The sequence below is a fragment of the Lepidothrix coronata genome, unplaced genomic scaffold (assembly GCF_001604755.1).
Source record: "Lepidothrix coronata isolate B3197 unplaced genomic scaffold, Lepidothrix_coronata-1.0 Scaffold35, whole genome shotgun sequence".
Lineage (NCBI taxonomy): Eukaryota > Metazoa > Chordata > Aves > Passeriformes > Pipridae > Lepidothrix > Lepidothrix coronata.
Window position 1 is genome coordinate 4761787 of NW_016690215.1, and position 24132 is coordinate 4785918.

A 24132-nucleotide genomic window follows, 5' to 3' on the forward strand; every position below is an offset into this window, starting at 1 on the left:
TCAACAAGAACAAATGACTACAAATAAACAAGAAGGGACAATTAAATCTTATTCTTTTAAAACATTTTTAATCCTCTGTGAAATATTTGGCAGCCTTTCAGAGAAAGGACATTGATGTAGTCCAGGGAGAGTCAACAAGAATGACAAAATTTGATTGTTAACATGCACAGAAAGTCTGGAAAAACATGAATACCATAAATTGAAATCTAAGCTTTTAAACTTTTCAACTTGTGTTTCATAAAGGAATGGAGCAAAACCAGCACTCCAGGAATAAGACAGTGCACTTTGCAGAGCAATAATGGAGCAATAATGGAGTTCCTTGTGTGGTTTTAGGAGTAAGAGCTCTGTTGGCCTACCTCTGTGGTTATACACTGCTTAGCACTGAGGAACCCTGAGCCTAACTCTGAGCTCTTTAAGCATTTTTACTCAGACATCAGCATTCCTTCATTTATACAGATTACACCAGTATCCTGTCTGTACGAAGTGCAGATCCAAAGATTCGTTTCAGTAAACAGAGAGCACATCCAAGGCCTTTCAATTACTTTGTCATTTCACACAGTTTAAAGATCAAGAAAACACGGATAAGTTAAAGGACAGATTAACACTTTTTTCTTCCTCTAGAAAGGGCTGCTGCTGTGCACATGTATTGCCATCCTTATGGGAAGGTGGAAGGATGGACACATATACCACAGAAAGAGTGTATGTATGCACAATGTGTTTCCTGTGCTCTGAATCACGTCTGAGGATATATAGTATTTCCCCTCCTCTCCCTTTTCTGTCCTCACTCCGAGCCTTATTTAATGGCATTGGTTTTACATTTAAGGCAATTTAGACTGAAAATAACCATATGTTACTCTGCATGACCCTTTGCTATGGCTGGATCTTGGTGTCAGAGCTCTGACATTATCAAGCTGATGACAAACAAACCTTTTGAAATTCCAACACCTCCAGGGCAAAGAGCTTCCTACTTCAGCACATGGCTGTTAAGTGACCCAACTCTACTCCCATGATGAAGCTAGACTGAAATGTTCTGTTCTTCTCCATTTCACCTTCATTTCTGGCCACCAGACAACGTTTGCTGCTGTAAATTTCCATCAATTTACTTAACTGACTGAATTTTGAAGCCCCACCTTGTCTGCTGAACTCAGTAAGCACTAAACATTAAGAGGAACAGGAGCAGTAATTTTTTTTATCAAAGTGAAAGCATGAGAAAGACATAAGGAAGACATTAGGATGACTGAGGGCACCCTTACACTGTGCAGTGGAGTATGGCACAGAGATCCTCAAACTGTCACACAAGCAGCAATGTAGTTATATCAGAACCTCACTATTCATAGGCTAATTACCTTTGCTGAGAAGCACCACATGAATTTTATGGTGTTTCCAAGATGCAAGATCCCCAGTTTTGTGGCTAAACAAAAACAAAAATCCATTTCTGTTAATGCAAAACTTTAAAAATAGTGATTTTGGCAAAAGTAACATTAAAAAACCCGGACACAGTCCTTGTCAGCTAGTCATTGTGGGCATTGTATACAAGGCTAAACTCATGTGGACATAGAAATAGCCCTAAAATCTCTCTGATGTCCTCCCATAGCACAGTCTTGGCACCTTTGCAGAGGAGTGCATCTCACTCACTTTCTCTGCCTCACTGTGAGTAAAAGTTTGAACGAAAGCTTTGTTGCCTACTCCTAGCAAACGGGGAGACCCATTACATTCATCCTTTTCCACCAGTTCCAGTACCCAGACAACTACTGACCAGTGAGAAAGACTGGCAGTGTAGTGGTAATAAACAAATTCTTTGGAGAGGTTTTGGTTTCATCTCTTAATCTGATACATATTTCAGAGAAGCAGTTTCAAAGACCAGAAGAAACCACCCTGAATTCTCTGCAGCCTACGGCAAAACAAGCTCCACAGGACCATGTTTCAAAATCTCTCCCAAACGTGGCTAAGAAGTAACTTAAGGAAAGGTGCTCTTTTTCCTCCCACTCTTCAAAATTAGTATTCTGACCCCTGTGGGCTTCTAGGGCAAAAGTCCTTTGAAATTTTTTTCTGAATTTTTTTTAAACAAGTTTCATCAAAATTACCCCATTGCCATCATTAATCCATCAAATAACCACTTCTGACAGTTCAGATTGTTCCCCTTAAACATTCATACAAATATATTCTACTTCATCATATTAAGAATCTTCAGACTGTTCCGTTTGGACCTGCCTCTTTGTCCTGTAATTTGGAGCAATGGCATTTCAATACTATAAATCCAGCACTAAAAAGATTAATCAGCTTTTACTCCAAGCACTCAGTTAAGATTTTTAAACTGACAGTAATCCCAAAGCCTTCAGGTGCAAGTAGTCGTCAGCTTATAAAAACCATTTACATTACATGTCTGCTCATTTCCTTGAGCTCCTCCTGAGATTAAGGTAATGCATACACACAAGCTGACAAGATCTTGGGAAAACCTTCCAGCTCCAACATTCAGGATGTACCTGAACATGGTACATTGTGATCCCTCACTTTTTTTCATCCACTTCTGTTTACTAAGGCAAATATTACTCAACCGGAATTCTTTTACATCAACAGAAATAGTCTATTTTGTTACATTGGTTTTGATATATTCATGGCTTCTGTCAGAGTACAGTACTCCTCTGGTTCTGTTGGTCACCAGTGATGCAACTGTCTGAGGAACAGCCTTTAGTGTCCCTGCTGTGTTGGAAGGTCACGTTTTTCATTCGTTCAACATATGCATTACACGATATCCTGAAACTGCCTACCTATAAAGGACTTACAGGTGCTGTTAAGGTGCTCCTTAACTGGTCAAACAGCCTTCCTGTCAGAAGAGGAAAGCCGGGGAAAACACCACTAAGCTGCAGGGTAACTCTGTGCCAGGAAGGGCTACCAGAACAGGGTGGTGTTACCTGGCTTGGGCACACGGGCACAGAACACACTCTTAATACAAAATTACCCAAAAAATAAACTCTTTTCATAAATTATGCTGAGTAACCCTCTCTGAACTAGAATTGGTTCTTACTGAGCCCCTTTTTCCTAAATCAACATGTTTTTTCAGCATTTATTCCAGTACATAACAGCCCTTCGTGCAGCCTGCGGACTGTTCCTGCTGTTGAGCCGTGCCACCTTCTGGCTCTCCTGAGAAACACAGTCTGGCTGGGAGGCACCTCCCGAGTCCCAACTCCTGTGGGAAAGAATAGCTCTGCAGGTATCCTGGCTGTTTCCAGCAAAGCAGATTCCAGCATGATACTGGAGAACTTCACTAAAAATTCTTCAGGCAGTAAAGTATTTTTTCCTCATATACTGACAGAATTTCTGAGGCAACTTCTCTGTTGCCTCTTGCCCTGTCGTTCTGCATCTTTTTGAAGACTGCCTCCACCTTCCCTAGAAATAACTTTTAATATTTAATATCTGATTAATTTCATATATGAAGAACAGAACTAGTTTCCCCCAAACCTCCCGTTCCCTCTCCATCCCTCCCCTCTCCTTCCCTCCCCTCCCCTCAAGTCACATTCATTGCTGCCCATTGGGAACTCCAGGGCCTTGGCCACAGAGCTGTGTCACTGCCAGTCAGCAGGTAAGTATGTGAAAATAATCAGTTCTCATTATGTTAAAACTAGCTTTCAAGTTTGTGTAAAAATATTTAAAGAGATCCGAAGGTGATAAAAAAAATAAGCCTTAAATCTATCTTTGTTTTTAATCTTACTGTCATTTGATACCTGACAGATACTTTGATTGCTTGGCAATAATATGAAGAAATTATTTCTTACCTGATATATATATTACAAATGTATATAATTTACATTGCTAACTTCATTTGTCTAGGTAAGTGACTGCTTAAAAAATACTATGAAACCTCAGTGATCTAAAGACACATTATCGGGATAACAGATTATGCAAGTTAGATATATTAAGTCCATACTTCTTTCAGAGGGAGCTCAGGTCACAGAAACAGTAAAGTAGTGCTCAAATGACAGTAACATGGACTTGCTTCCTAAAACGTCTGTAGGAGAGGTCTGGACCTCAGCTGCAGCTTTATGCCACCATGTGCAGGGCTGATGAGATCTTCAAATAAGAAAACAGATTTTCACCTATTCCTGCAAGATATACTGTTTGCATAATGTTGGCAACAATCAAAACCAGGAACAGAATAGTCTAGTTTTGAAAGACACTTTTAGGAGTCATTGAATTCAACCTCTTGCTCAAAGTATAGGTCCATCTGTGGGCAACTGCATCACGACATGAACAAGTAGGATTGCAATTTGTCACCCTATGGGATAATATCCCACTTCACATAGAAGTCAGCTGGTACATCGAAAACAAATGGCTAATCCTAAACCATAGTAAATGAAATCCATGTTTAAACACACTTCGGTGATCATATTTTAAGGGATTTGAGGCTAGATTCCACTAATATCCCCTTTATAAACAATTAATTATTGTGACGTGCCCCAAAAAAGTAGTTTTGGTTTTTTATCCTGTATACATAAAGTTCTGTCCCTCAGCAGTTTTTTAATGGCACAGAAAAAAGATTGATGGAACGAGAGAGCTTCAGGGGAAGTGGGGGAACATAAATTTGCTGTATGGAGTGAAATTAGACTGCCATTTAACGTACAAAATAGCAAGCATAATTTTGCACGTCTTGTAATGTGAGGAAAGATACACAATGCCCTTTTGACTGAAAAGCAAGGGCTGAAATGCAGGATAATTTAAAGCACCATTTAAAATTAGGTTCTAAAATTAGAAGACAGAAAAGATTAGAATTATTACATTTTCCATGTGTACTGCAGTTGTTTCCTTCACTGGTTTCCATTACAGCAGGGTCAGGAAACTGTTCCATCCCTTAGCCTAAATATGGCTTCTTAAAATGAATAGCAAAAGGATGCATTACAAATATCGATATTTAAATACTATGGTTTGATGGAAATGCATTTGAACTTTTTATGTTTACATTTTGTCATATTAAAATAGATTACTTGTCTCATTTCAGATAGCTTTTTATGCACTGAGTTAGAATCACCTTAATCATAAATTATAAACACCAAGATAGTGCTTTGCAACTTGTTTAATTAACTAAATTGTATTTCGAGTGTGGTGGATTATAAAAAGGTCAGTTTATCAAAACATTCAAACTTAAATTTTATGGCTCACCGGGAAGGCTAATAGAATTTGTAAGTAAGTAGAGATGATTGGTTTTGCATGTATATCCATGACTTGAAAGTTATACAATTAGTAGCTCTTGCCCTCTACATCTACTTTATTTGAAACTGGAAAGAAAATTTGTATTATTCCAAATTCTGTGTTTCTTCAGAGCTCTGAATGAACAGCTCACTGAGCTGAAATAGTTCACCTGAAATGAAGGAAAAACATCTCTCTGAACTTGCATGGAAGAATGCCTGTAAAAGGCATTAATGATAAAAGGTATAGTAAAAATAGAGGGTATTTCTATGAAATGAAGTGGTCTTTGGCCATATTTAGTACAGGGAATGCCAACACAGCTTGCTGAGGGGTCCTCACACCAGTAGGCCTGCCTGAGGGGCAGGGGTGGAGGGAGATTGTGGAGTCTTTTTCCTCCATGATGCCCACTTAGCAGAATGAGAGTATTCTAGTTCTGCAGCAGCTTGTCCTGACTGACAAGTGCCCTTTGCTTGGCGCCTCTCCTGCCTGCTTCGACCCCCACTTCTGCCCAGCCCATTGCCTAACCCAGGACTGTGTTACTTTCCCACCAGATGCCCAAGGCCCTGCCTTTACCCCCACCCACAGCCCCTGCCTGCTGTAGACAGCTGCTCCTGTAACTAGCTCGTCTTCTCTCCCATCTCCCCCACCCTATACTGCTCCCTGCTGTCCAGACTTCTCCACCAGGGCTGTCACTATCCCTGCTCTGCCCTAGCCCACCATACCCCACCGTCCTGCCTTTGTCCCTCTACACCCACACACACACCCTCCCCAGACTACCCTTGCTGCCTCATGTTGTTGAGGATATAGAGCCAAGCCACAATGACAAGCACTTCCCAACGAGTTTGTTTACTTCATCTGGGTGGAGGACATGTTTCTGTGTCTTTCAGAGTCAGGAACTCCACCTTGCCAGCATTTTGAGCTGAGTGAAGAATCATGATTTTGACATGGCTATTTTCTCAGCCACCATAAATTAGCCAGGTTCTTCTCCAAGCTTCTCCTGTCATAACTGCTCTCCTTTTCCATCTTAGTTTTCCATCTGCTCAGTCTCCTGAAGAAAAAGGATACCAGGAGGGAAGGAGCCAGAGTACCCTGCATTACAGCCTGCCATTAGAAAATGCTTATTGTGACCACCACATCCAAACTACAGAAGGAAACAGAAGCAGCAGCTAGAGAATGCTAGAGATAGTACCTCTAGCCTCCAGAATGTCCTAGCCCCTTTTGCTTGTTCCCAGGAGTTGATGATTGTTGTGTATCAGTTCCAACTCAGGATATTCTATGATTCAATGAACTCAATAGAACTGTCTCACAACAGCCCTCTTTCTGAAACATGGGGAAGTTTCCAAGTCCTGTTTCTAAGATCTGTTGGAGTAACAAACCTTTTTTATTTGTCTCTGTGTTACAGAAAGCAAAGAAAATGCAACAACCCTCGGTACAAGCACAGTTTCAAGCGTGGAAAAATAATCAAAGATCCTTAGATCTTTCATGTCTCTTCAAATCATATGGAACAAATGTTTACAGCTAATTCCACATGGCATTTTATTTTCTTCCAGGGAGAAATTAGATTTCACAGTTGAAGGAACTGAGCTACATCCAGTAAAAAGGGAGGTTGCAATTCTCTAGGTAGGCAGAAATTTGTACACGGCACAAGCCACTCTCTGCACTTTCTGCCCTGAAGGATCATCCATCCCCTCAGCACAGCCGGGTGGTCAGTACAAGCATGAACTGACTCAGCAAAGTGAGTTTGCACACAGAGGAAGGGCAGCCTGCACAGGGAAAAGGCAGTGTAACACAGACATATTTTATTCCTGGAGATGTAACCTCATTTAAAAATGGAAAAAAAACGCCAGAAATAAAAAGAGTTGAACATTTCATTTGGTATAATTTCAGCTGTTGTGATTTCTTTTCCACAGGCGAAAGAAGAAGAGCATTGTGCAGTGGATTTGGCCAGGAAGTAGTTTAGTTTCACTGTCAATATTTTTTTTAGAGATTGGATTTTTTTTTCTCTCTTGAATTGTAATGAGAAGTCAAAATCTGGATAACATTTTTTTAAACTTGAGCCAGAGCACTCCAGTAATGAAGTGGCTTATATATGCTGCAATATAAGCAACTGCTCCCTCAAAGACTGAATACTCAGTATTCTGTTTCAGAGAACCAAGGGATGTAATACTTTTATAGGGTTTTTTGAGTCTTTTAGGTGTTTCTTTTAGCCTGTGCTTTTAACCTTCTATTGCATCCTAAAATTAGGTCACATGCTTGCCACAGGTCCACAGACAGAGGCAGAAGGCATATTATTATATCACAAGGTGATCAAGTATGTCATTTACTATGCAAGGACGTATCCAAAGACACTGAGTACCTAAATTTAACAGAATATTGTTTTCAGACACATTAGAACAAAGAGTATGTGTCTTTTCCCATATCAAGAAAAAAAAATTTAACTTTTATATTTAACTCTAGTTATAATTTTATTTTATAAATATATTTAATAAAACTTGTAGGCACTTACTAATTATTTCATAACTTATATTTGATATATTTTATATCCCTACATTTTTAATATTGTTTATTAATAAATAAGTGTTGCAATGTACAGTTTAAAGAACATAACATTCTAATATTTAAATGAAATTACATACTGTGATAAATCCTTTTGTCTCTATTCATTTCTCAGCACAACTTTGTCAAATCCAGAAATGATTTTGTTAGTGTTTCCACGAGTAGAAACGGAAGTACTTGGCCTTTTTTCTAAGCCCCACTAAGAGTAGATTGTAGTCATTCCATGTGGCTTCAGCTGGTCCTCTCTGAGCTCTCAATGGTCACAGTGTTAGAGCTGATGTGGATTAGACATCTAATCTTACATGAGTAATGTTATCGGTCCTGGTAGTTCAGGCAATTGCTCCGATTAATTCAAGCAGCAGTAGGCTAAGAAATTTTGTGAAGATCACACAGTGGCAACCCCAGAAAAAAGACCTGCAAACAATGCTTTAAAATAAAGCAGCTGAAATTCCATCTCACTTATCCTTTTTCCTGGCCTCCAGTACTCCAATGAGTCCCATGAACTTAAGTGGGTTGGAGCTAAAGATTGGATGTTTCGTAGTGTAAGGAAACAAAACCACATATGCTCTTTAAAAACAGAGGAGGTCTTACTGCTTCGCTGTGGGAATGACAAGGTTTTTATATTTTTATATTTTCTATCAAACCTAATATTTTATTTGCAAAGACAGCGTAGCCAGATACCCACGCAGAGTATGAGCAAAGCCCCTCCCCCCCCCCACTCCCCTTTTTCTTCTTCACAGTGTTTCTACAAAATACTTGCTACTTTCTGGGTTCAGGTAGGATTCAGTGGATAGATCAAGTGAGTGTGATGAGCCTCATGCAAATTTTCTCTTTCTGCTGGACTCTCAGTAGTGAACAGGAACATAACAAGGGGGGTACTTAGCACAGTGCTTCCCTTTGGACCCCCAGAAATACAGAGCAAAGGACATGACCTACTTCCTTCACACTTGAGTAAGATAACCTGAAGCCACATTAGACTTGTAGAGCGCTGATGGATTTCATCCTTCTTGGCATTTTCTACTCTATGATTACCAAGGTTAAGAAAAAATACTTAGATGTAAATATATGTGTGTATATATACATCCTGCAAGAACATTTTTAATTTTTAATCTTTTCTACATATCATAGTTTCGTAAATGTGCATTTGTTTCATTTGAAAGAAAGAAATGAGAAATTTCAGTGCAGGGAACAGATAGTCAGCACTAGATATGTTTTCCTGGTCTGTAAATAGAAGGGTTTTCTTTTTTTGTTGTCATTTTCTTAGCTGCTGTAATGACTTTTGTGTCATGCTGCAGATGTAATACATTTGTGGATAAAGCAGGCTGTGCTCTTTGCCAGAAAGAGTGCATGGCTTTAAAAGGAGAGATCCTCAGGCGATAAAGTAACAGAGATGCCTTGTTTAGAACTACAGTATATCTGTAGATTAATTTTTGTATACTATGATTGTTTCTACCAAGTGAATAAGCTAAACAACCTCATTTGTTTAAACAGTATTAAACACATCCTTTATATACATGCATTACTGTAAAATTTTTTAAAACTTATAGAGGACAATCTTACAGTCTCTATAGTTGGTGTTGTTATGTTAATTAATAGCAGTAATAAAAGTAATTGTGATGTTATTTTAGGGAAGTATAATGGAGAAAAAAAATTCTAGAAGAACTGCTTTTAAAGAAGTCACAACAGAAATAAAAAATAACCCAGATCAAGACCCTGAGATGAGTTTGTTAGAACATGATGTTAATAATGCCAAGGTTGTGGGATCCAACCCTGTATGGGCCATTTACTTAAGAGCTGGACTGGATGATTCTTGTGAGTGCCTTCCAACACAGAATATTCTGCGATTCTGTGATGTGGTCATTAAATTACAAGAAAGGGTTGTTTATTCTGTCAAAGACAAACATTTCTTATGAACATGACAAAAGGGTAAGAAATAATTTTTTAAGTAAACTGTTTAAGGTTGTCCAGTGCCACTCCAGTTTTCTTCTGTGAAACCTGATTGGATATTATGTATTAGAACAATATGCATACTTTGTTTTGAGTAGAATTATAGGATATAAAATTCTAGTTTCAGTTCAAGAAAACACTTACCCACAGGCTTACGAGTGTTTATATTCAGAACAACCCTCACAGTTGTGCTTGCTATTGAGCATCTGTTTGCATCCTTCCAAAGAGAATTTAGGCAAGTAATTAACATTGACATATGTTTACACACTGTCTTGAATAGGAATGTTTTCCTCGTTGAGGCTTAGTTCTGAACTGATGTAAATAACTGGCATCAGAAGTTACTTGTATGAGGCATAATTAGTTCAGAATCTCAACCCTCAGCTGCACAAAGCAGATGGTTAAAGTATCCTCGTTTCCTAAGGAGTGACTGTATATCACAAAAGGGTGGCTTTTCAAAAGATCTCCTGTTGGGAATGCAAATATATGTTTCAGGCAACTTTAATTTTTTTCCCTCCTTTTCATACTTTAGGACTCATCCTGTCAGTTACATCCCATTCCAAAACTGCAGGGAAGCTCAGTGAGAATAAGCTCCATTACCATAAAAAATTATGAATGTCACAGCCAGGCTTTTGGTTTGCACTTAAGGTGTTCTCCTCTTAACTCCTCCCTCTTTTCCTCTTAGTCCCCCCTTCTGCCCTGTACTCCTGCAGCTGCAGCAGATGCTTTCTCAGATGTAGGGCTGTGTCCTATTATTTTTGTAGCTGATTTAGAAAGGAATTTGTTCCATATACTAGATGCAAGTAGTGCACCAAGGAGGTTTTTACTACCTTTCTTTCAAAATTTAACAAGTCTGAATATACAGTTTGAAATATAAAACTGTACAAAATCATCAAACTAGAATACTTTATATTGTGTTAGCATTAGTTTACAGTCTGCTGTGTTTTTCTCTCTTAGAGAAAAGGAAGCAAGAGGGGATCAACTGAGATTGAGAAAATCTGATGTGTTGAGACACTGAATCTTGAGGAATCAACACCACCTCCTGCAAGACTTTTCAGGTTAACCATGAAATTTGTTTCATTTACATTTCTTGAGAAATATGTCAGTCATCCTAAGGTTACACTTTGTGTTCTTGTCCTAACCTAATGTTGCTGAGTGCTACTGATACTGATACTTTAAGTTTGGTCACAATGGTCTTAAAGGTCTTTTCCAACCTAAATGATTCTGTGATTCTGTGATATTTACAGCAAATACCAAACCAGTCCCTATTACTGAAGCTGTGATTTTTCTGGAATATTTTCAATTGACTGTGATGGAATTTTGATCAAGTCTTGTTTCTTTTACATTCAAAAATCTACGAGATATTTGGTTTAATATTATCTGGAATACATATGTATGATTATCACTTATTTTAAAGCATAATTAAGCATTTAAAATTCTTATTTTAATTCTCACTGTCTCGTTCTACTTCTCTTTTTAGGCCACAACACCAAGAGCAGACTGTGCCCCATGACTGCCCGATTACCATTCAAATGTGCCACAGTCAGGAAATCCAAGGCTGTGCTTTATATCAGAATATGCAGCTGCACAAAGTACTATACTTGTTCAAGAATTAAATGCCATGAGAAAAGCGCAACTTTAAATTTGCTCCCTTTCATCTCTTTCAGTTGTCCTGCTCAGATTCCTCCTAGAGCCTCCATCAATCCCAATTCTACGGGCAGTGGGACATGCAGATGTGAGAAGTGGCCAAAGATCCCCTCCTGTAGTGCCATGGACAAACCTTGCCACAGCAAGCAGCAGGCTGCTAGAGTGAGTAACAGCGTTGCTAAATAAAGCATTAATTCATGACCCTGCAAGAACTGACTTCCCCAAGGGCAACCTCATGACAGGTATGTAACATTTATCGGCCTGGTTGATCTGAGGTGTCATTCCAATCTTCCTTTCCCTTCTCCCTCACCCTATGTTGTGTCACTGAATGACACAGGTATGTTAAATCAGTGTATTTATGTCAGGAGCACATAATTCAATTAAGTGGGGAAAAGTGTATGCTATAGTTTTAGGATGGGAGACTCACAAAACAGCATCTCTAAAAGAGCCTTTAGGATCATGATAGCTGAACACAAATTTCCACTGTGAAGCTGTGGCCAAAGGAGCTAATGGCATCCTTGGACATGGAAGAGGCACATATTGAGTAAAAGCACTCAACATGTTTTGGCACTGCTGTGATCACCAGGAGAATATTGTGTCTAGTTCTGGTGACTATAATTGAAGAAAGATGTTGTAAGCTGAACAGAGGTCAAAGGAGAGACCTGACAATGACTAATAGATGGGTGGATAACATGTAAAGAGAAAAGCTCACAGGGCTCCATCATTTAACTAAATAAGGAGACAGGAAGCAAATTGATCAGATGTGTGTACTTACCAGTGAGAGTAAACATTTAATAACAAGAGCTCTTTGGGCTAACAAACAAAAGCAATAACAAAAGCAATTCAGAGTTCAGTGCAGATGACTGAAAAGAATGTACATAAGGGAAATTAAACCCTAACCTAACACAGCCACATACACAGAGTCAGCCCAGTACTAAACAAGATCTAAAAAGCAAACCAGATGTTAGTAATTATTAGGTAGGCATCAAAGGAAGATAGGAAGATAGCAAAGCAAGCTGACTATCCATATTGGGTAGTTAAGCTGTAGGACTACTTACTGAAGGGTGTTATAGATACTAATTATTTGTTTAAAAAGGCAACTGAATGAATTAACAGAAGAAATGTACCTCTCAAAGGGCATTAGGTATAACTGCATCACCTTTGGATCAGGATTCTCTGATACTGTACAGCTGCCCTGAGCATATACTTTGCCTCAGTATTTGTTAGTGGATGCTGTCAGAGACAGGCTCCCGGACTCGGTGAGGAGTAACACGAGCTTGGTGTAACACAAGCCAGAAGCTGGAGGATGAACATGGAAAAACTGTAGTGGAAAGAAAGAGTTTACATGTGGACTATAAGGTCTTTTGTACATAGATGATGGGAATATCCGGAAATATTTGATGCCATCCTTTGTTTCTGCAGCTTTTCTTTAGTACACTTTGGTTAAGAAAGTACATAATTATATTATTTATATTTATACTCACACCTTTCCATGTATGTGCTAAGCTTCTTTTAACATCATAGCTGCTATACAATGTAGCTTACAGTATAACTGGAGGAAATAATAACACTAAATTATATCTGCTGTATTTGATTAAAAAGTTAGTGATGTTTTTACCTACAAAATAAACTAGATGAAATTATTTTTGTCTTTATTCTTAATATCTCTAGCTAAATTCTAGTCTTTTGTTGTAAGACCATTCTAGTGATTATGTCCCATAAGCTGAGTGGGTAGCGATAATAGATTTCAGCACAAGAGAATATATGGATGAGTGTAAAACAATACAGTTTTACAAACTGTCTTATATTAATATATTTTCTCTAAACAATGTTATTTCTTTTGCATAATTTATTATAACATGTTTTCCTGAAATATTTTCTGTAGAATTTAGTTGCAATTATTCCAGGATTTTAGTTTTTATCTGTAAAGACTGAGACAGGAAAATTTGTACAATAGTACCCTCCTAGGTGCAACTTTTTCAGAAGGGAATTCTCTCATATCTGTGTACATACTTGACAGTGAAAGACCGTGTTTGGTAGAGGGAACAGCAGTTTATGAGTGTTTGGGCTTCAACCTTTTAAGGCTTGATTTTTTTAAAGCTTGGTCTTAGTAATTTACAGTCAAAAATTAAAAAGTATGAACCCAAAATTAAAAATTAATCCAAAAATGTAGATGTGAGCAACTAGGAACCTAATTTAGAATTGTGAGACTGCCTGTATCAGGCACTTGCTTTTGAAAATTGAAATTAATCATAAAAGCTTATCTACTACTACCACAGGTTTCATCATTATGGAACACTTAATAATGTACAGAATTATCAACTGATTTGTAACACTAATTTAAACACCTTCTTGTAGCTTCAAAACCACTTGTCACAGCAGCAAAAGAGCCATGAAACACCCAGCCAGTTGCAAGGACAAAGAAAATACCTTATTACCAGTCATGGACAGCTTAGTTGGGAGAAGACCTAAAAAGAGAATTTTTGTGTATTGAACTCTTTGTTTATGTCAGATAACAAGATGCATGATGATGTGCTGCATCTACTCTAAATTTGTTCCTAAATGAGTTCCTGATGTTGCTAACAGAGATGCATAGAGCACAGGGAGACTGTTTCTGTCGGGATGGATCCAAACAGCCTTGAACTTGTGACCACTGGGTAACTGAAAGAAGTATTTTTTAATAATGTCTTGATTCGTAGACTAAAAGTGCCAATGAGAAAAACTTCAACAAAGTAGAAGCTGGCTGAACATGAGCCAGCAGTGTGCCCAGGTGGTCAAGAAGGCCAATGGCATCCCAGCCTGTATCAGCAATAGTGTGGCCAGCAGGACCAAGGAAGAGATTGTCCCCCTGTACTGGGCATGGGTGAGGCTGCACCTCGAGTCCTGTGTCCAGTTCCAGGCCTCTTGATGCAGGAAGGACATTGAGGTGCTGGAGCATGTCCAGAGAAGGGCAATGGAGCTGGTGAAGGGTCTGGAGCACAAGTCTTATGAGGAGCAGCTGAGCGAGCTGGGGTTGTTTAGCCTGGAGAAAAGGAGGCTCAGGGGAGACCTCATTACTCTCTACAACTACCTGAAAGGAGCTTGTAGGCAGGTGGGGGTGAGTCTCTTCTCCCAGGTAACAAGTGACACAGTGAGAGGAAATTACCTCGAGTTGCACAAGGAGAGGTATAGAGATGGATGTTAGGAAAAATTTCTTCATGGAAACATTTGTCAAGCTGTGGAACAGGATGCCCAGGGAAGTGATGGAGTCACCATCCCTGGAGGTATTTAAAAGGCATGTAGATGTGGTACTCAGGAACATGGTTTAATGGTGTACTTGGCAGTGCTGGGTTAGCAGTTGGATTTGATGATCTCAGAGGTCTTTTCCACCCTAAAATGTTCAATGATTCTAAATAAACTGGGAAAATCACAGAGCTAAATGCAACTGCAAATTTCCGTGGATTATTTTTGCATAAATGAAAACAATATTGATGGGGTTTGTAAAGATATTGAGATGGTGTTTAAATTCAAATAAGATTGGAAAATACAGAGTTAAAGTATATTGATACCTCGGGGAGGTGAAATGTCAGCTGTCATGGTGCTGTTGCTGCCACTGTGTAAATCGGCAAGGAAAACAGCCTCAAGAGGTAAAGCATTACTTAAATTTTTGCTTTTTTTCTTCAAGTCTTCCTCTCTTCTAGATGGGATTCTCTGTTGTACAACTAGATGGGATTCTCTGTTGTACAACTGGGTGTGTGAAACCACTGCCTCCAGTCCTTCAAACTCTCTTTATGTCAGCCATTGTAGAAGCATCTATAAAGTAAAAGATTTATGTCCAGTGGGATCAGGGAATACCAATAAAATTAGCTATCTAGTGTGTAGGAGGTCCCCATTCCAGGAGATCCTAGATCTTCCCTCCACCACCCTCCTCAGTGAAAACAGTGCTTGAGAAAACATGGTAACTGACAATATGAACAGATACACCTGCTCTGCCTGGGTGAGAAATGGTGATGAACTGCATTTTTCTCAGGCAAGTCCCAAGTTGTGCTGCTCTGGGGTTGGGTCAAGAGGTCAGATATCTATTTAGGAATGTCAGTTTAGCCCAGCTTCCCAGAGGCAGCCTCTAAGGTAATGAATTGGAAAGTGTTTCTGAGCTCTTTATGTGCTCTTGCTTATATCTTTATATCAGACAGAAAACCAAGAGTGTGGTGTCCCATCAGCACCCACTGGGCCTTACTGTCCATCTGAGAAAGGCAGGCTTTCACAGACCTAAAGAGACAAACAGGACATCAGGATGACAAAAAGTACTACTTGTGTTCAATTCAACCTGAGTCCTCTAGCACAGCAGTTGCTTGATAAAGAAGGTCAAGAGTTGTCAGGGTTAAGAATAAAAGTAAACTGGAAAATCTGCTTCTATGTTTATTTGCTCATCTATCTCCTCCTGGACAAATGCAACATCTGACCTTAGTTTTACTGCTCAACTTAATTACTGGCATTTGTAGGTGGGAAGGAGGTAACAACAACAATGACAAGAGAAGCCACCAAAGTGGTGTAAGTTTTTATGATATTTTTATCTCTCAAAAAAAAGGACTAGCAGTATGGTCTGACTGTGTATGCACACATTGTTACACAGCCTCTAACAAATTAAACCAAATTGTGTTTCAAATGATGGGATTTTTAAATCCATATTTCCTGCTTTATTTTAATTTGTCTTCTGTTCTATATCTTTAGATCTGGATCTATTTCCTAGTTTCTCTCTGTTAATCAGAAAGTAACTTAAAGGAAAAAGAAAGAAAAGCTCGAATTTTATTTATGGAGTTAATATGAACAGCCAGGGCTTTAAGAAACACATAGCTTGACAAGAGACAGAAGATACAAATCACAAGAGCTATGCAATAGAGCTTTAAGAAAAAATAATAATAAACCCTTGGAAAGAAGCTAGGAACAAAAGACTTTGACTTTTTTTTCTGATGTTCAGATTTGAAAGCAATAGCATTGTGAACACGCAGCAGCATAACTTGTTTTGAATATCATGGTCTGTTATGCCTGGGTTCCATCAGGAGATGCTTTGTCTATATGGAGAGATCACCAGTCATGCAAATCTGCTGCTGAACATTCTGGGTTCCGTTAAGCCTTTGTGATTTCTTTTTATTATGTGCTTCAGTTCAGAGAAGATATTTTGAAGAGGAAATTTAAAAAGCAGGGCACAACAGTTTTCCGATGGGTACTTCTAAAAGAGGTTCAGTAAATGAAGATATAATTACCACATCTGGGTAGAACAACTTGACTTCATTTTCCCAAGCCATATGATACAATCAGGTTAAGAAGGCCAATACTGACTTCTCACAGTGAGGAACAGTCTATATTTAGTCACGGAACTGCTTCTATAAGCTCTCAGCACGTTTTTACTTTTCCTTTCATGTACTCATTTTGATCATCAGAGGTATCACCATGTCCCCAGCCTTCTTTCTGCCTCCCTCAGTTCATGTCACTCACCTCTCCAGCCTCTGCAAGGCTTTCTCCCTTCTTGCTTCCCAGCTGACTCGAGGTACTACTTTTGCATGAGGCATTACCTTTGCACACTCATGTCCTGCACCTTTGATACCTCTATTTCTTTCATCAGTTCACCATTATACCTCTAGTCTCCCACAGAGGAGCTGGTTCCTGAAGCGTGATGCCATTAGAAGGAATACTGGGCACAAAAGGTCACTTCATGGGAAGCAGAGGGCACTTCCTCTTGGCTTTGATAACAGCAGGAAGCAGGAGCTTTCTGCCTGAGAAATACTTTCACCTCTGCTGGTGCCTGACATCCACTGTCTTTGCACTGGAAAATGGTTCACGTAGGTCAGACCAACACTGCGGTAGATCAGATGGAAGATCACTGAGTGCACACACATATTCTCTCATTAGTATGTATTGGACAAGCTTTATGGGAGCTGAAGTGATTTAGCACATGCCTCCAGCCATATGATAGGGGTACAGTTTTGCAGATAGGAACTGTTCCTCATGCACATCACAGCTGAACCTCAGACCATCCCCTATGGCTCTCTTTAGATGATAGTGACACGATCATCAATACAAAACCCACAAAAATACCACTGCCAGCATAATGGAAATAATAAGATCCACTCAGTTACTCTTAGGAAGTGTTCTGGGGTTTTCAGCCAGTGTTGGACATGGAAAGCTGTATGTATGAACACAAATCAGGATAATAATCTCCACCAGATTACAGATGAAGTCTGTCTAAAATATTGCAACAGTTAAATATACATCCAGCAGTGAAACACAAACCTGATGTGCTCAGCTTGGACTGGTTATTTTCCCTGGCAGGTTGGACAAAGCAAAATTAATTTCCATGATAATAATTCATTTATTTTGGCCAGTGCTTTGCAGTTTCTTCTGTTCATCCAAAAAGATGACAGCTCCATCAGAGGATGACACTCTGATCACTTCACACAAAAAAACCAGAAAAACAAAAAAACCCAAAACAAACAAAAACTCAAACAAACCAAAACAAACAAAACCCGAACAAACAAACAAAAACCAAACCAAACCAAACCAAACAAAAACAAAACCAACCAACCAAACAAAAAAATTACAGGAAATGAAGGAGCAATTTAATCTCCAAAATTGCCAAGACCAAATGTCAGAGGTACACACCAGCTCATAAGCATGATTACTGCATATCAGTTTGCTCTAATATCACTAGATGCTCTAAAGAGAGAAGAGTTTAATCTCTGTACTATACTTTTTCCCCATCTTTCTGAAATCTGCAGGCAACTATAGTTCTGTCATTATTCCACAAAGCAAATGGATAGTCTAAAACTTGAATCCTGCCTAACTCAGACCATCAGACTATAAGCTTCTCTCCACTAAAATCAGATACAGCCAATAGAAACCACCAAAAAGTATAACAGAACTACTTCTCGTCAAATGAAGAGGACTCTTCTGTGACTGATACCTCTTTAAGGAATGGAGCTCAGATTGACATGTTTTGTGTGTGCAGAAGAGATCATGTATGTCTTCTGGCTCAGTGGATTTAATAAGGTGGTTCTGTGTTTTCTTCTTGTTTAAATTCAGGAATGCCAATACATAGAAAACAAGTAAACATACAATGACATGGTCACTTGGACTTGATTTAAAGGAATAATAGCCTGCTTCAGGACACTTGCCATTATTTACTGACCTTGAATTACAGTGGTTTTCAGTAATACGTAAATAAATAAGTGCCATTTGCAGCCTTTTCTTATAAGTCATTCTTATTTTTCCTCATCCTTAGTTGTCAGTGTTTCAAGTGTATCTTTCTCTCCTCTTAATTAAAGAATTGTGATGTCCAGATTTTCTCAGTTATGACATTCCCTGATTTCTAAACACATTTCAGTGCCTTAATTTTAGATACTCTTCTGTCCATTATCTGATTTTTGTCACCTAATTTTAATGCCAGGCTTCTCATCCAAGTAATTTTGCAGACATCCTCAACAACTCATGATGAGAGGTAGACACTCCTGTAGGATGACATATTTCACGTGAAGACATGGGTTAAAACTTGGTAAGATGAATCCCATGGTTGCATACCTACACGTGTTCAGCTCTCCACAGGGAAAGTGAGGCATCAAGGAGTGAGATTACATATATCCAACATGCTTAGCTGAGAAACACCAAAAAAGTATGTTAGGAAAAAGGAATAATTTAGAATTAGCATAGCTTTTATTTTGCTTTCAGTGATTAGTAGTAACAGTTGACTAATGTTTGTTGTGCTTGATGGTAACGTTACTATTAATCAAAAACCATTAAAAAGAACCTCGAAGTTATTTTTAAAATACTGTGATGGGATCTTTTGGTACAACAGGACATTAGTTACAGTAAAAAACAACTTGGTCAAGTGGTGTCCAAAGCACAGGAATTGCAACTGTTCATTAAGTAGTATCAGCTCCAGAGAGGTGTCAGGATTTTGATACAAGTCAGGTCTATCATGTAATTCTGGTAATGAGAGCTTCCTATTACAGCAGTGTCAGCCTCCACTCAGAGTTAATTGCTGCTGGTGTCATTATCACAGAACTTGGCTCTGTTCTCACCTGTCTCTCAAATGTGGACAACAGTGTCTAGGCTGTCCTTTTAAATGGATGAGGAAAAACTGCCTGTCTGTGCCTTGAGCTTCTGAGCTTTGATTAATTTGCCTAATATCATTATAAATGTCCAAGATATAACTGATCACATAAATGTGTTATTTCTTACTGTAGCCTGTTCTACATCTCCTTATCATTTATTTCCTATGTCTTCAAAAACGGAAGCGTGGAAGCCTGCCCCAGAGACTATCACCAGAGAAGTCAGTCCTGAATGTGGCTGTGGCCCAAGGCAACTACAAACCTGAAGGTAATTCAGCTATCCAGCTTGTCAGAAGCAATAAATACTGTGTATCACAAGAAAAATATTCTGACTGGTGAAAAATAATGGATTGGGAAGGGTAAGTATGCCCTGCAGAATGCTTTTGTTCCATGACCATGGTCTTCCACATAGCTCATCTTTGAAGACAAGACTGCAGGCAGTCCTGGTGTCTTTCAGGACCTATGTTGGAATTACCTTGGTAACTTTTACACATTACTCTAAAAGCCTCGTTGTCTCTGTACAACTCCATTTTCATTACCATCCTTGGCTGGCAGGTTGAATAAAATTTACAGCAGTCACTGCCTAGTATAATAGCTAAGACAGTATTCAGTGCCCTTAATTTTTGTATGTGCCTGAAGAAGGGCTTGTGTACACAGAAGCTCTCCATTTTTTTCCAGTATTTAGTTTAAGTGACAAAAAGATAAAATCTCTCCTAACAAATGTTGTCTCTCGTGTATGCACAAACCTTCCTTAGACCACCACCATCACAGTTGCAATAGCAGTGACACCGTGGGAGACCAGTGTGAAGTGCTGCAGTGCAAATCCCTTATCACATCAGTCTCTCCTCAGCTTTAGTAATACTTTTGCACAAAGACAGGGCAGCCCCATCCTGCATAGGGTTTAATTATTCTTTTTGAGTTTTACAAGCAGAGAAATCTTCTTAAGCAACTGAAGATATTTTTCATTAATATCCAGCTGGAGCAGAAAAAAGCACCTCTTCCCAAGTCATTAAATGAGAAATGGTTTTAGGAGGTACTGGAGGTGAAGGCAGTGCAACAAACAGGAGTTGTCTGGAAGAGATAAAATTCCTTGTCTGTCTCATGATTAATACTAGATGAGTTTGATTTTATGTACTTGATAGAAGTGTGGAAGGGAAGAATTTTTGAGATAGGGATGCCCAAATTACTTTGGAACAGACTGAAATTACTTTTCTACTGTTACAGCTGTAAGAAAACCAACAAATAAAGCAACCTTAACTTGACATAAAGTGTTTGCAGTTTATAACTAAGGAGATCACACACTGTTCTGGATGAAGAAAGCAGCACACAACCTCAGCAACTTGAAGAAAATAGTAAATTGGTAAGCTGAGATATGGACCTGAATGCCCTCACTTATGATTATGTAAAAACATACAATACAGAGCCTTATAGAGCCTGAGCAGAGGGCTCTATCATGAATAAAAAAGCAGAGGGAATCTAGAAAAAGGAGGGACATTTACGGGTTTTTCCCTTTGGGTTGAGAAACTGAGACTTTTGCAGTATTGCTTCTGTAAGGACAAGTTACATATACATCTTAACAAAAGCTTTAAATTCTGCTTGAAAAAAAGAACGATCTTCCTTTCTTGAATGTAACAGGAACGAATATCAGGAGTCATGTTTCTCCTGTTTTAATGAACTCTCAGTTTTCTTCTTCTGCTACTGAGATCTATGTTAAAGATTCCTTTCTTTGTCCATCCGTACTCAAATATACAATTTATTTCTCTCGTTTATTTTTCTGATAGGCACAACATGCAGCCCACCACCTTACAACTACAGATGTCTGTTGGCCCCCATAACTTAATCCATCATGCCATGCTACCAACTGCTGTAAGTGGTAGCTCAGCTGTCGGTGTTCACTTAGTTTAGCTTCTCAGTTTCATCTGGCATTGTGTCAGGAAGAGTGCTGAGCTTGCCTATTGACTCTGTGTTCGATCTTGGACAGTTTGCTGGCATCCATTATTCTCTGGCATCCTTCATCACAGCGACTGAGACAGAATGTAATGATATTGTTGAACAGCTACTCCAACCTTCCATAACATGAAACCAGCCACGGAGGAAGAAACCATTTCAATGACTAGCAGAAAGAGTACTCCACTGAAATGTAATTTTCTCAAACAAATTGCTTCTGTGTTTTTCTGTGTGGTAAGTAAAAGCAGGAATGTTTTAACCATGAGCATTTCTGTTAGTGGCATTCTGAAAAGTGACTTTCTGTTTAATCCCTTTTCCTAAGTGACCAAATTTAAGATGCAGTCATGTACAATAGCTAAACTGTGAACTATTTATTTTGTGGGAATAAAGGATTTGTATTGAGCACTTACTTGAGAAAGCTGTTTCTGAATGATGATAAGCCCAGGTTAATCAATACGCAGCCATCCACTGCTTGAATGTTTTCCACACTAGCCTAGCAAAGATTAGGCAGTTATTCTGGATTATGTTTCGTTTTCAATAACATTCTCAGTACTAAGCATAAGGTTTCCTGAAATGTATAAAATCAGATACGATTTGTCTTCTTGTCTCATACATTCATGGGAAAAACATGCTGGTTTCATTTAAATCAAGTCAAGGGTTTTGTCCCTGACTTCAGTGATGCTGGTATTTCAATTTTTGTACTCTTATTTCAGCATTAAATCACCCTTCCTAGCACTCCTGGGCCTTTGTATGTCTGTGAGTAGTCTGGTACAGGATAAAGGGAGTCCAGGTCTGTCAAAGTGAGACATCAGATCCATATTTCCCTTTTTAGTAAGATGACGTGACATTGTAAGCATTAAATGTATGCCAAGCTATTTGAATGAAAAATTCACAGAAATATAACATATTGTCTCATAATAAACCATACTGGAGAAGATTCAGAGATTTCCTTAAAAAATCTCTACTTTTATAGTATTCTGTGAAAGGAACCATAAATACGAATCATCATTATTTCTGTACAAGAGGTTATTTTAGAGGTTTCTTTTTCTGCCACATGGACTCCTGTTGTCTGTCATGCTAAGAACATTTATTTGTAAAGTCTAGTGTTGTGCAGTTTTGGAATGTTTCCATGTACATTTTGAAAATGTAGATGCAATCTCTGCATAAGGTCACTAAAGGCATATGTAGTTTCATTGCCTGTTACAGCATGCACAGAGAATATTTGGCTTTCTAACACATTGCACAGTGGAGGAGAAAGATTTTTTAAGTATTTACCAAGTGATTAAAAAATTCAGACAATTACATATGTCTCACATTTTTTAAATACTCATCTTGACCACAGCATAACTACTCAAAAAATACATGTAGCATGACTTTTGACCCAAGGAAGGAATTTTTCATAGAATCATCAAATCTTATAATGGTTTGTGTTGGATGGGACCTTAAAGATCATCTAGTCCCTGCCGTGGGCAGGGACATTTTTCACTAGATCAGGTTGCTCAAAGCCCCATCTAACAAGACTGAATACTTCCAGAGACGGGAGATCCAAAACTTCTCTGCGCAACCTGTTCCAGTGTCTCACCAACCTCCCCATGAAAAATATCTTCCTTGTGTCCAGTCAAAATCTACCAACTTTCACTTTAAAACCATTACTCCTTGTCCTGTTACAATAGGCCTTGTACAAAGTCTGTCTCCATCTGCCTGAGTAGCTGCTCTGTCTGAAAGTCCTACACATTCTTTATTGTTTGTATATCAACAACCACAGAAATGTTGCTGTGTCTGTTGTCTTTGCTATACAGTGTAGCTAGAGGATGCTGATGCTCTTCAAATAGCTGTAGTATTATAAAGTGCTAGAAATCCTTGTCCTAACTTGGTATGGATAAACAGATTTCAAAAAATGCCTCTTCCACATAAATGAGCAAACAACTCACCTCTAAAATAGGCTTGGAACAAAGCCACACTGAGTGCATTTCCCCTCAAAGCTCTGTTTTTCCCTTTTGTTAGTCCTGTGTTATTTGCTCCAGTGCGGTTTTTTCTGCAGATGAGTGTAGAGGAATCCTCAGTGGTAGTTTTACAGCTCACTCAGACAGGAACACAACCCTGAGCAAACTCAGTGTTATGCTCACTGAGTCTTGACTGGATGCAGCTGACTAGGAACCAGGATGGATAGCACCATAGTCAGGGGTACAAGCAGATGACTGCAGAAATACTTGTCCATATACTTTCCTGGAGGAGACACAGCCTCACACATTTTTTCCTCTTGGATGTGCTGTGTAAACATTTTCCTCTTGTGGCTTGCTACTTTCTCACACTCAGTGTTATCGGTACCCAGCCACTAACAACTTTGATGAAACATGATCCTTTGGGAGCCTTGACTCAGTGTCCTTTCCCTTGGACCTGCACCATAGGTTCAGGAATGGAAGTCAGGTGTGGATGAACTCTGGAGAAAGGCAGTTGTGTTTCAGTCCCCAAGTGTGCTGGATAACACTTAGTCCAGTTAACTTAGGGGACATGAAATTTCCTTCAAACTTCACAGAAGTGAACCTCTAGATGTCTTCTTTTACTCCTCCTTTTAATATAGAGGTGTAGCTGTTTAATGAACTCTGAAAGTCAGAATTTCCAGCCCAGTATGGTAATCATTAACAGAAGTAAAACTGGAGAGTAAAAGTTAAGACTACAGTACCACATAGACTAAAAATAGTGCAACTATAATAGAGTGCAGTGAAAATCTTTTTATTTGCTCAGTAATGCAGAAATACTTTGGCAATAAAAA

The 24132-nt window shown here is 38.8% G+C and overlaps 1 protein-coding gene across 1 annotated transcript in view; it reads left to right on the top strand.

Annotated features, from left to right (window-relative positions):
* Positions 1-4244: 4244 nt before the first annotated feature.
* Positions 4245-24132, top strand: part of BMX (BMX non-receptor tyrosine kinase) — a 29589-nt gene continuing 9701 nt past the window's right edge. The window contains 7 exon segments of the mRNA XM_017812219.1: positions 4245-4252; positions 9381-9439; positions 9596-9663; positions 10639-10739; positions 11349-11490; positions 15009-15097; positions 19595-19747. Coding sequence (XP_017667708.1) covers positions 4245-4252; positions 9381-9439; positions 9596-9663; positions 10639-10739; positions 11349-11490; positions 15009-15097; positions 19595-19747 — 620 coding nt within the window.